Raw genomic sequence first — 13,232 nt, forward strand, 5'->3', positions numbered from 1 at the left:
CTAAGGGCTCGAAAGGAGGCTTCCCCAGAGCTCGAAGCACCAGGGCAAGATCCCATTGGGGAGTGAGAGAGCGCACGGCGGGTTTTGTCGTCTGACTCCTTTCAAAAAACGCTTTACTAGGGGGTGCGCAAAAAACGTTCTCTCTCCATAGCCTTCATGGCAGGATGAAATGGCCGCTGCATAGGCTTTGACTGTGGATGGAGCCAGGTCGTTATCTACCAATGTTTGGAGATAAGTCAACACGAGAGGCAGGGGACACAATATGGGGTCTGTTTCCCTCTCCGTGCACCAGCACTGGAAAGCGGACCAACGCGCCGCGTAACGCGCTGTTGTGGAGGGGGCTCTCGCGCTCTGAATAGTGTGCACCACGGCAGGAGGCAAGCCTAATCTCTGCAGGCGTTCCCGCTCAGCAGCCAGCCCCACAGTCGCTGGATTATCACCGGGGGGTGGGATATCGCGCCATCCAGCTGTGACAGGGCGTCCTCGCGCCACGGCAATTGCCAGGGGGGACCCGCCAGCAGCTGGACCAGTGTCGGGAACCAGGATGCGCTCGTGCGCCACCAAGTTGACCGACAGATTCTCCTCCTGGATGCGTTCCAGGAGACGAGGAATCAGAGGGACCGGGGGAAAAGCATATAGGAGGGTTCTGGGCCAGGGGTGGTGGGAGAAAGCGTCCACGCCGAGGGGTGGATTGTCCCGTGCACTCAAGGAAAACCACAGAGCGCACTGTGCGTTTTCTCGTGAGACGAACAGATCGACCTCCGCTTTCCCGAACCTGCTCCACAGCTTCTGAACAATAGTTGGATTCAATTTCCACTCGTTGTGAGAGGGCCCTCCCCTCGACATTAGGTCTGCCGCCCGGTTTAGTATCCCGGGGATGTAAACAGCCTTGAGGGACAGCAGGTGACTGTGTGCCCACAGCAGAAGGCTCCTGGCTATTTCCAATAGCCGGGCCGAACGTACGCCGCCCTGGCGATTTATGAACGCTGCTGCAGTAACATTGTCTGTCTGTACGACGACATGTCTCCCTGCTACCACCGGGGCAAAGTGTTTCAAAATCGTCAGCACCGTGGTCAGCTCCAGGCAGTTTATGTGTGGGAGAGGGGGGGGTGGCCATTCTCCTCCCACCACCTGTGATTCGCACATTCCCCCCCAGCCAGTGAGGGACGCGTCTGTGTACACTGTCACGTATGACGTCACCTTGCCCAGGGGAACCCCAGCTGACAGGTCCGACTGTAGGGAAGGAGGAATGATCAGCATTCGCCACTTGTGACGTATGGGGTCGAGACGCTGACGGAGGAACCACCTCTGGATTTTTCTCATGTGGAGAAGCCCCAGGGGGACCACCATGTAGCCCGCGGACATCATGCCCAGAAGGCGCATGACGGACAGTTTATGGCGAAACCCAGTGTCTGCAGGTGCTGCAGAACTGTCACAGTGTGCAGCGCCGCCGTTTCCCGAGAGGGAGCCAGGATGAGCAAATCGTCCAGATAAAACAGGACTCTGACGCCTTTTTTCCGTAACGGCTGAAGCGCCGTCTCCATACACTTGGAAAAAGTGCGGGGGGCCAGTGAGTAACCGAACGGTAGTCGGTTGTACTGGAAATGAGCCCCTCGGAAAAAGAAACGCAGGAATTTCCTGTGCCTGGGAATGATTTGGATGTGAAAGTATGTGTCTTTCAGATCCACAGATGTAAACCATTCTTGGTGGCGCACGCATTCCAACACATGTCTGATAGTCAACATGTGGAATGGACGCTCCATGACGCACCGGTTGAACTGGGACAGGTCGAGGATGGGGCGTAACCCACCTGACTTTTTTGGAGTGAGAAAGTAGCGGGAATAAAATCCCTCGTTCTCCTCCCCCGGAGGAACGCGGGAAATTGTTCCTTTTGACAGCAGTTCCCGTAGTTCTGACGTCATGGCGTCTGATTCTGCCTGGGATGACACGGTTGTCTCCAACACGCCCGCAAAACGAGGCGGGGGGGAGGCGAACTGGAGTGTGTAGCCCCGTGATATCAGTTTTGACATCCACGAGTCCATGTGTGTCAGCCTGATCCATGCTGCGCTGTGCTCTGAGAGCGGGCGCGCGCATGTCTGTGTGTTGTTTACAGACATAGCTAGCAAGAAGCGCAGAGCCCATCCCACCGCTGGGCGAGACATGAGTAGATCGTGTCGCCCAGCCCATGGTAGGGCCCTGTCTAAAGGGTGGCGGGTCATCGTTGTCCTCATCCTGCTGGCATAGCCGGGGGGAGGAGGATAACTGAGCGGCGCTAATTGTAGCGGGTGGGCGTATGCTCCCGCTGTCTGCATAGTGAGAGAGCGGTGGAGCTCCGCGAGCAGCGGTGACCTGGTGTGTGCTTGTCATAGACTGTATATAAGAATGGACCAACAGATCCCGTTGCTCTGGACGGAGACCAGTGAAGGCCTTTAGAAGCACTTTTCCGGTGAGCGCTGAGCGTTACTGCGCAGCCTCCAACTGAGAGAAACAACGTAAATGTGACGTGAGCAACGTGTCTGAAAGTTGGAAGTCTTCTGGTAGCTGTGCCAAGAGAAATCTCAATAATTCCCAATCTTGCAGAGAAGGAGAGCGTAGGTATATGTAAGGAGATAACATGGACACAGGATAATTATTGCTAACTAAAATGCTAGTTAACATAAGTAATTAAACTTAAACAGCTAATGTAAGTCCAAACTGCCTGCGAGCTTCTCCTGTACTATACGGTAATTCCTCTACTATGCGACAGTAAGTCGCGTGGTTATGACACAATCGTTAGCCTATTTTTACAAAAACGTATACTACGGAGCCATAACGTGAGGTACAAGGTAATGGAGCCTTTTATACATTGTTGTGTTTCTTTAGAAATAAACAATGGACAAATAAAGTCTTTAAACGCTTCAGATGTAAAGTTATTCGCTGTCAAAGTGACGTCAAAATGAATGGCAGTCAATGGAATGCTAACGGGGGGTGATCGCGATGGCGCCATAGGAGATTCGAGCTCTGAAGCGAAGCTTACCCCCTTGGTGCTTGTGTGGGGAACATCTGTCGTGACATCAGCGTAATGTTCAGTGGGAACAAGGGCTAATCGGTTGAATGGAAACTGCTCTTTAGAAAGACTGAAGTGGCCCTTAAAAGGGCCGTTGTGTTTCCGGTTTCCAACCGTGGAGGGACAGACGTTCCCCGCGCCCCGTCATTGCCACCGTCGCCGCTGCTTGCTGGGTGGCTCCGGGGGCGGGTTTGACCAGGTGGGAACCGCCCTCATGGTCCTTCGGCCCCATGAAACCTGCCGGTCAGGGGCCGGCTGCCACTTTGGGGGGGCAGGCGGAGGAGCGGAGGTCGAAGCCTGGGAGGGCGCAGCCGCAGCAGAGGCTGTGGGGCGTTTCCTCTTATGGCGGTTGGTGGAGCGGTGGCGCTGCTGATGGGGAGCCGCTTTCCAGGAGCCAAGCCGCCAGAGCCGCTCAGCTTCCTCGGTCGCCTGGTGGAGGTGGGACGTGGCTGTCTGTAAGCGAGGGCCAAATAGCCCATCGGGAGCTATGGGGCCGTACAGAAGCTCACGTCTGACCTCTGTGGGTAGCTGTGACATGTGGCGGCAGATATTTCGCTGGGCCACAGTCTGCCACGCCTGGATCCTCGACAACGCCACCGTGGTCGCCGTGGTGAGGGTGAGGATAGCGGTCATCGCTTTGTCAATCTCCGTGGCTACCTCCGGAGGAAGAGCCTCCGGGTTGGTGGCCATGGCGGAGACGGCGGAGGCTAGCAAGGCGATGTTGTTTTGCGCCGCCAAGCCCTGGGCCGCACATTGGTGTGACCGGCGAAAAGATGTAGCCGGTCTCGCAGGAGGGGCAGGAGCGGACGCCGCTGGAGCCGGAGGACTTCATAATCTTCTTCATAACTGCTTTGCTGAAGAAAAAGTGTGAGCAGAGCTACGGGTCCGCTCTGTTTATATACAGTATTTGCGGACGTAGTTGAAGCCCGAGCGGCACGCTAGGGCGGGAAAGAAAATCTTCACGACTGCGCATGCGCGAAGGGATAAACCCAATAGCGTGGCTTAGAGGGTGAAGCCTATACGAAATAGAACTGCCTGCATTAATGAATTACTTAAAAATGTCCTGGGCTCTCATTTATAAACGTGGCGTACGCACAAAACGGGGCTGAAAATGTGCGTACCGCAAAGGTTGTGATGGGAATTGGCGACGCAGATGGTGAGGTGGTGAACTGAAGTCAGACTGCAGAAAGTAAATGTGGGAATAATGATTACTTGTAATATTTTCAAGTATTGATGCCTCACGCACATTTTTTCACTCCATATCATCCACGTTATCATGAAGATTAAATCCAGCAGTGTTATTTGCGCTTGTACTGAGTGATAATTGTTCCATAAACACCTTGTAAAATCCAACTCAAATCTTAAATAAAAATCTGTTCTTAATATTTAATCGGCGCTGTCTCACCGTCACATTGTCCGCTATGGAGCGCAGGAGGATGAGATGGCAGACTGCCTATTACACTTTCGTTTTCAAATTGTATCTCGGGGTGGGGGATACCACTAGTTGATGCTGTGATTTTGGCAAGGTGTTAACAATCACAAATTGTACTGCGGTGCCCCCCGTGCGTAATGCTGCATGATCGCACTGCTGGCACTGCAGGAGTACTACGCCAATGGAAGAATCAGGAGAGAAAGAGACTTCTGGGACCATGACGATGTCTGGCTAATATGCCGATTAAAATTCCCTAAAGCTGTGCTCTTGGATCTACTGTATGTACTAAATTGGGTCCAGTAGAGAGGGCAACGTGCCAGAATCATGCCATCCCGGTCCAAATACAGGTCCTCACCACTCTGGGGGCAACCAGCTGTTTCCAGAGGGAAATGGCAGACAGCTAAGTGATTTTTATAAATATTATGTAATCTTCAACTTTATCACTAAGGCTTGTTTGGATATAATATATAGTTCTGTTAAATCTTCGTATATATAGGTCTGGTATATTGAAGCTGTCCCAGAGTGCCGTAATGTCTGCCGTTTTGGACGGTGTTATTAATATAGGTAGTCTATAGTAGGCCTACATCAGGTTTCCCTACACTGTGCGAGAACAGGCTGAAATTATAATTCAATTTGCAGCAATTCCCGAGAGACTGAGAAGTTTTTTGCTTTTTCCCCACCAGTTGTCATGATTTGGCATAACGAAAGAACACCTGCCAGGGTCGTTAACATACTAATCAACATTCATGAGTTGCTTTGCATTGACTATTTATGGTTAAAAATGGGCGTGTACAGAGGCTGATTCTCGTACGCACACTTGTGGGTAATCTGTGATTTATAAAGGAAACATTGTTTACAGATGTGCATACACATGGTTTTGTAAATCTTTTGGCGTACGCCATTTTTGGCTTTTGGGCGTACGTACACTTTTAGTAAGGATCGTACACACAGTTTTATGAATGAGACCCCTGGTGCCTTTTTGATGTACTGTGTATTGTACCTAATGAATGACATTGTGACAATTCAAAACTTTTTTAGTTTGTTTTCATTTTAAGGGGTTCTCAGATTTTGAGAAGTAAAGAATTCAAATTGAAATGGATGGCATAAATTCTCTCTTTGTCCCAGGGCATCATGTGTCGCTTCATCACTTTATCATCCCAAAGTTAAAAAAAGTAATATAACGCGAGAGGAGCGGATACCAAACCATTTTTATTTTTGATTGCCGTACACCAACTATGAGTCTGTTACTACAAAAATATCTGGCTGTGAATGCTACTGTAATCATTTCAATCTTTCATACCTAGGACTAAATCTATAACAGACATATGTATTTGATCATTTTCTTTTTCTTTTCAAAACCCTTGATTGGAGGATGAATGGTTTCAAATTTGACGCTCTAATAATTTGTACTAAACCTAGGCTGGAGCCAGATCGCTTTGTTCCTGCTTAATAATAATAATAATAATAATAATAATAATTATACATTTATTTTATATAGCGCTTTAAAAGGTACTCAAAGGCACTTTACAGGGTAGAGACAATGAAAAACAATAACAAGATCAGTTTAACTATAACAACTAGAGATAAATATTGAAATATCACCTTGAGTGTTTTTGTACAACTCAGATATGCATTTCTCCTAATAATTTATTGATTTATTATATGTTTTCTTTTAGTCAAGCCAGCATGATTAGGAAAAGTAGAAGCCATATACAAATATACAAGCAATAGCATGATTCGGACAAATAAAGTACATGGATACGAACCTGAAATAACACTGGCTGTAGTTAGCCGATCAAATGGTCTCATCTGCAATATAGCATCAAATAGGCTAATATTAAAAATAAGTATACCAGTAAAATAATATACTGGGATTAATTTATCCTTGCACTTTCTTTGATTTATTTCCTCAGACTTATTTGATGGAGAGGTTGAAGTCACCATGCCCAGACATGGTGTGTTTTTTTGAGCTTGGTGTGGAGTTTTTCTGCCTGCATGTGGCCAAAATCAATTAATGCAGCTTAAATGTTGTTCTTTTCACTTTCCTCTTTCAGACATTACAGATGTGTTGTATTTACTCTTTATTTTAGATCTCCCCACAATTAACTGTATGAGCATTGAGCACCAGCTGACACCCAGAGAGGATTTGCTGCAGCTGGTCTCCCTCCAGAAGGCGTCTGGCTGCTGGGTGCTGGATCCAGCTCTGGCTGCTGCACTGGGAAACACCAGCAAGGAGGTTGAGAACACAAAACCTTCAGCAGTGAGTCACTGTCAACAACAGAACAACCTAATAATGGGACTTATTTTAAAAAAAAATTCGTGACATGGTTTATAATGATGGTATTTAGGTAGGCAATGTATAATGATAAAATGGCAAGCTAAGATAGACACAATCAATGGAAATGAATCTGAAAGTATTTGTGTTAAAAACTGTGCTGTCACATTTTCCCATGTAATTCTGCTTCTCTTTTGTTTTCTTTGATTTTGTTTCTTCTCAACATCTGTTTTTCTTTGCTTTGGTGCATTAGGTGAAACATGGAGTGTGGGCCACCATTCTGGCTCTGATCTGGCTCCATGGTTTCAAGATGGATGCTCAGGAAGAGTGGGAGCTTCTGGCTATGAAGGCTGTGTCATGGCTCCGTGCCCAGAATGGTAATAACCAGACTAATAAGTCCTAATCTATTGTTTTTAAGTGTGTGCTGGTTAAAATCTGAAATTCGGTCTTCTCTGCTGATGACTGTTGATCAGTGTTGGGCAAGTTACTTCCAAAATGTAATACATTATAGATTACTAGTTACTGTCATTTAAGAGTAATTAGTTATATTACAATATTACTGTATCTGAATTATAATGCGTTACACTACTTTTGCATTACTTTTGATTTTCACCAAAATAACAGGGGAAGTTTGATTTGGCAGCTAGCTTGTGAATTTCACCACCGGATCAATAAAGTCTCCTCTTTATCCACTTTAATACATCATAGATTATTCATATTTTGTATAATTAATATAAATATGCAAAGTAACTAAAGCTATACAAAATAGATAAGTAAAACGTATAATAGGCAAGTAGGAGAAAATGAAAATACTCAATTAGAAGTACGGCATTGTTGTAAAATGTTTGTTTATAGCACTTCAATAAGAAATTCATGTTGTTTAGGTTAAAACACTCTAAAGGAAATGTTCAATTATAGTGTGATTAAAACTCACTATTAACATTATTTACAGTACTTGATTTACAGCCGATTTGTGAAAAGGTAGCCTACACAACCTTATTTAACAGTAATTTAGTTTTACTGCGAACCGTCACAGGAAGTGCTTTTATATTGAAGTAGGCTACACGGAAGTTGTCTGTTGTGTAGCCTACTCTTGCTAGCTTACTGAGAAGCAACATGTCTGTCAGGCTCAAGTTGTTCACTTTCTTGTTTGTAAAACTGCAACATATTGAACAGTAAATGGTCACAGTAAAAGACAAGCGTTTTTGGTCGTCATTCGAAGCCATTCCACTACAGGCATAGTTACTCTCCACGGCTGATAAAAATGCAACGATATTTACGTGTAGCAAGCCTCAACATTAATTCCCGACATGTTTATATCTGTCAGCCGCTGACGTACCGTCACCTGTTGGGACATACATGCTGTCCGTACCGTCTCTGGCTCTGACCACGGGAACAGAAACAGGACAGCTCACTTCAACGCAGCGTAATAACTCCTGAAAATAATATCCATCTCGCAAATGTATTTGTCTCTGCAGTCATCTCAACCATCGAATACAGCGACAGGAAAATAATACGGCTTTTTTTTTGGTGAATTCTTAAAAAAAACAATGCACCACTAAATGTTGCGTTAAAATGCATTGTAACTCGCGTTACTGAGATTGTAACGAGTATAATATTACCGAAATTTAATTAGTAATGCGTTATATTACTGTGTTACAGCAAAAAGGAATACATTACTGTAATTGCGTTACTTTTGTAACGCGTTACTCCCAACACTGCTGTTGATGAATGTTTTGTGTCTTTTTCAGCTTTATGTGTGACAGAGTGTGTGGAAGCTGGAAATGCTCTGCTGGGTTGCAGCATGCAGAAAGACGCCCTGGGACTCTGAGGTTTTCATTAAAGTGCACAGAAGCAGATTTACCCCAACCTACAACTTTACCTGTATTTTGTCAACATTGCACTTTACTCTTTGCACTATTTACATTTTTTGTTGCCCAACTCCATAGAGATGTACCAACATGGAAAAAGGTTTTGTACCTCATTATTCTCACTATAAGCTATATACACGACATTCCACTTCTGGGATTGCTCTGGTGCCGCCGAAAATTCCATGGGATGTCCCTCATTTAGCTGGAGGGAACTGAGAGATCCTTCTCCTGTGAGGGAAACAGGGGCGGTTGATAACCGTACAGACACTGAAAGGGGGACATCCCAGTGGCAGAGGTCGGGAGAGTGTTATGGGCGTACTCAGCCCATGGTAGCTGAGAGGACCAAGGGGTGGGCAGACGAGGCAACGAAGCGTGGACTCAATCTTCTGGTTGACCCTTTCAGCTTGACCATTCGACTGGGGATGGAATCCAGATGTGAGACTGACAATTGCTCCAATGGCTAGGCAGAAAGCCTTCCAAACGGCTGAGGTGAACTGCGGGCCACGATCCGAAACAATGTCACCAGGTAGACCGTGTTTCCTAAACACTTCCTTGACCAGGATGTTGGCAGTCTCAGTGGCAGACGGAAGCTTGGGAAGGGGCAAAAAGTGAGCAAACTTGCTGAATCTGTCCACTACCGTCAGGACAACGGTGTTCCCCTCAGATAAGGGCAACCCGGACACAAAATCCAGAGCCAGATGCGACCAAGGTCGCCGAGGAATGGGCAGAGGATGCAGAAGTCCAGAGCTGGGTCGATTGGTTCCCTTATTTTGAGCGCACACCGGGCATGCAGCAACAAAACTCCGAGTCTGTTCTCCCATAGCAGGCCACCAAAACCGTCTGTGCAGTAAGGCCATAGTTCTAGCCACACCGGGGTGACAAGCCATCTTGCTGGCGTGGGCCCACTGAAGCACAGCAGAACGGACAGAGTCGGGCACAAACAGACGACCTGGCGGACCATTACCAGGACCGGGCTGAGTCCGAAGGGCTGTCATAACCTCCTCCTCGATCCTCCAGGTGACAGCACCCACGATAAGCTTCTGTGGCAGAATAGTCTCCGGTGTAGCTTCATCTTTCACTGCCTTGGAAAACATCCGGGAAAGAGCGTCTGCCTTGCCATTCTGTGAGCCTGGTCGAAAGGGGAGAGAAAAATTTAAGTGTCCAAAAAACAAGGCCCACCTGGCTTGACGTGAGTTTAGACGTCTGGCGGATTGCACGCATGCAAGGTTTTTGTGGTCTGTCCAAACAACAAACGGCTGCTCAGCCCCCTCCAGCCAGTGGCGCCACTCCTTCAAGGCGAGTTTGACAGCGAGCAGTTCCCGGTTCCCCACATCATAGTTACTTTCAGCTGGTGAGAGACGACGAGAGAAAAAGGCACAGGGATGAAGCTTATTGTCACTGGAGCTCCGCTGAGAAAGAATGGCACCGACTCCCACATCAGAAGCATCCACTTCCACAACGAACTGACGAGATGTATCTGGGTGAGAGAGGATAGGTGCATCAGTGAAGCGCTTCTTCAGATCCAGGAAAGCCTTGTCTGCCTTCAGATTCCAACCGAAAGATCTGGAACTTGAAGTCAGGGCAGTGAGCGGAGCGGCCACTCGGCTGTAATCGCGGATGAATCGTCTGTAGAAATTTGCAAACCCCAGAAACCTCTGGAGTTGCAACCTGGACTCGGGCTGAGGCCAGTCGAGTACCGCCTTAACTTTCTCAAGATCCATCTTCAACTGACCCTCGCGGAGAATGGTTGGAAAACCTCTCACGTCTCTCCCTCCTTCTCTCTCGGCACCTGTTATCAACACGAATAGACAAAGCCACCAACTTGTCCAAGTCACTGGGCTCAGGATAAGAGATTAGTTCATCTTTTATCTGTTCAGATAATCCCAGATGAAAAACAGCCTGTAGTGATTCCTCATTCCACCCACTTTCCACTGCCAATGTTCTGAATTCAATAACAAATTCTGCTACGCTGCGTGATCCTTGTCGCAGCGAGCACAACCGTTTAGATGCGTCCTTACCTCGGACGGGGTTCTCCGGCTGAGAAGGTGTGGTATGAAGCCAAGCAGGAGTCCTGTCGTTCCCATAGGGCAGATGCCCACTCCAGAGCCTTTCCCCGCAGCAATTACAAAGGCAATCCTAGCTTTATCAGAAGCATAGGAGTAGGGCTGCAAGTCAAAAACCAAGTCACATTGCATGAGAAAAGAACGACATCCTCCCAAATCCCCATCGTACTTATCCGGTGTCGGAACTTTGGGCTCTCGGAGCGACACCGCTTCTGAGACAGCAGGCGAGGGTGGTGAAACAGGTGGTGAAGAAACTGCTGGAGCACTGAGCTGAGCCTGGACAGTGGTAAGACTAGTGGTTAGATTTCGAATTGAATTTGTTACCTCCTGTAGTGCCACACTGTGCTGTCCCAACATGTTTCCTTGCTGGGAAATGGCATGACGAACAGAGTCCAGATCCGCTGTGTTCATCTTGGCCGGATCGTTCTGTCACGATATGTCTAGTGCAGGAACCCAAAAGCAGACCAGGACAAGGTAAGTAGAAAATACAAGGTGAGTATTTATTTGGAAATTGAATGTGGAAACGATTAGGTCCAGTTTGGTCGGCAGAAAGTGAGGCTGGAAGGCTGGAGGTTTTTGTGCTGATCCAAATGAGCTGCAGTGAAGTAGTAAGCCAGGCAGGTGAGAGTGACAATCCAGGTGAGTAACTGTAGACAGAGGAACAGGCGGCAAATTAGCGACAGGCAAAGAGACAAAAACAGCAAAAGACTTTCCAAAACTAGAAGCTTGATACGAGAGCTAAACATACTGGTTACGCTAACGATCCGGCAGGGAATGGATGTCTGGTCACGGCTTATATGGTGCAGGGAATGGTAATCAGGACCGGGTGTGCAGATAGCAGCAGGTGTAAGTGGTTGGAGAATCAGCTGGGATGTGTTTCAGGAAAACTCAGGAAAAACAAACTTCAGGTTAGAGCAAAAACAAAACACTGGCAAAACAGGCTCAAGATGCTGGATTCATGACACAGGGTGAAAAGAGGAGCTGCAGCAATGTGCAGTACAACAAAAATATGGTGTTTTTTGAAAAACACCACCTAAACCTATTCTGATATAACCTCTAAATACAATTATGAACCTGAAAATGAGCGTAATATGAGCACTTTAAACATTTCGGTTCACTGTTAATTCTAGAGTAATCTATTGATTGTCTCTTATATAGGGAATAATAAATACATATGGGAGTTATTTTGACGATGAGTTTGCTCAGAGGGTTTCTTTCATCAGTCTTTCTAAAAAGCTTTGTTCTTCTGCTACTCTGTTCTGTTTATATTATACGCTAAATACTGTCTGAATCTACTACTACTACCACTTCAATTAAAAGAATGAAAGGGTTTGTCATTTCGACCAAGAGATTTTTTTAGCATTCAGCAAAAATATATACCATGAGCAGAGATGGCAAAAGTACTCACTTCCCTTACTCAAGTAGAAGTACAGATACTTGTGTTAAAAAATACTCTGGTAAAAGTAGAAGTACTGATTTAACTTATTTACTCAAGTAAAAGTAACAAAGTACAGGCTTGGAAATTTACTTAAAGTATAAAAGTAAAAGTAGCTTTGCGAATGACAACCATTTTTTATGCAAAGCTACCTGGACCACACAAATGTTACTAGAGGTCAAGCTGAGAAACTTCAGTGGACATGGAAAAAAGGCTCTTTATATGCCATTGCCTACATTTTAAATGGATGTCTGCCAACACTTGTGTCTGCCAATATGCCTAAAACATCACATATATGATTATTGTGACAGAGACTGGGACTCCAGGTTAATAAGATTCTGACTGAGTAGCATAGTATTTTCCACGAATGAATGCAGAATGCCGCCGAATCTGTCGAGTCGTCTTGTGGTGTGTGTCAAGTGCAACGTACACTATATTCCCATCCAGTTAGATTGAATGTGGTATTGAGGACGCAAAAATAACGGTAACTCCAGTGAAATTATTTGAAACTTGTTAGTGAGGACTAAATTTGGACTGTATTTAAAGCTGATTCTGGTTTCCAACTTCGCCCCAGGTGTGTCTGTTAAAACACGGACGGAGACAACTTCTCTCTTTTGATGCTTTATTAAGATCAAGCAACGCAACCTAGGTAACAGGTGAAGAACACAAACAACAAAATCACTAGCTAACTTACTTTAAATTTGCAAGAACTATAGACCAATACAACAACAGGCTTAAATGAACTGACAACATAAGTTATACGACTTACAGTTCTTAAGGACGCACCCACACGATCTCAACTGATCAGGGCTGGACTGGGACAAAAAATCGGCCCTGGCATTTTTGTTAGGTTACCTGACAGCCACAAACTTTAATGTTACAGCCCAACTGCTTGTTGTCGTTATGACATGAGGCGCACATAACGTGTGTGCGCGCGCGCGCACACACACACACACACACACACACACACACACACACACACACACACACACACACACACACACACACACACACACACACACACACACACACACACAGCCTCCCTCCCTTCCTGAGAGTCCCTGTTAATTTGCCTACTCCTTACCACATCGTCATCTACTCTCTCTTCCA

At 46.3% G+C, this 13,232-nt stretch overlaps 1 protein-coding gene and 1 pseudogene across 1 annotated transcript; one reads left to right on the top strand and one right to left on the bottom strand.

Moving 5' to 3' along the window:
- LOC116046581 lies at positions 1-2,358 on the bottom strand (annotated as a pseudogene).
- A 4,196-nt stretch (positions 2,359-6,554) lies between these two features.
- On the top strand, positions 6,555-8,742 carry LOC116046554 (von Willebrand factor A domain-containing protein 5A-like). The gene is made up of 3 exons (XM_031294942.2): positions 6,555-6,738; positions 7,007-7,130; positions 8,505-8,742. The coding sequence occupies exons 1-3, from the start codon at positions 6,589-6,591 to the stop codon at positions 8,582-8,584; spliced, it is 354 nt and encodes a 117-aa protein (XP_031150802.1). The 5' UTR covers positions 6,555-6,588; the 3' UTR covers positions 8,585-8,742.
- Positions 8,743-13,232: the final 4,490 nt, after the last annotated feature.

Source organism: Sander lucioperca, chromosome 5 (assembly GCF_008315115.2).
Source record: "Sander lucioperca isolate FBNREF2018 chromosome 5, SLUC_FBN_1.2, whole genome shotgun sequence".
Lineage (NCBI taxonomy): Eukaryota > Metazoa > Chordata > Actinopteri > Perciformes > Percidae > Sander > Sander lucioperca.

What these genes read in the sequence shown, in the direction of transcription:
- LOC116046554 (XM_031294942.2), top strand. Translation starts at nt 6,589, where the DNA reads ATGAGCATTGAGCACCAGCTGACACCCAGAGAGGATTTGCTGCAGCTG. An exon ending in AGAACACAAAACCTTCAGCA is followed by an intron (nt 6,739 to 7,006) that starts GTGAGTCACTGT and finishes TTGGTGCATTAG; the next exon opens with GTGAAACATGGAGTGTGGGC. An exon ending in ATGGCTCCGTGCCCAGAATG is followed by an intron (nt 7,131 to 8,504) that starts GTAATAACCAGA and finishes TGTCTTTTTCAG; the next exon opens with CTTTATGTGTGACAGAGTGT.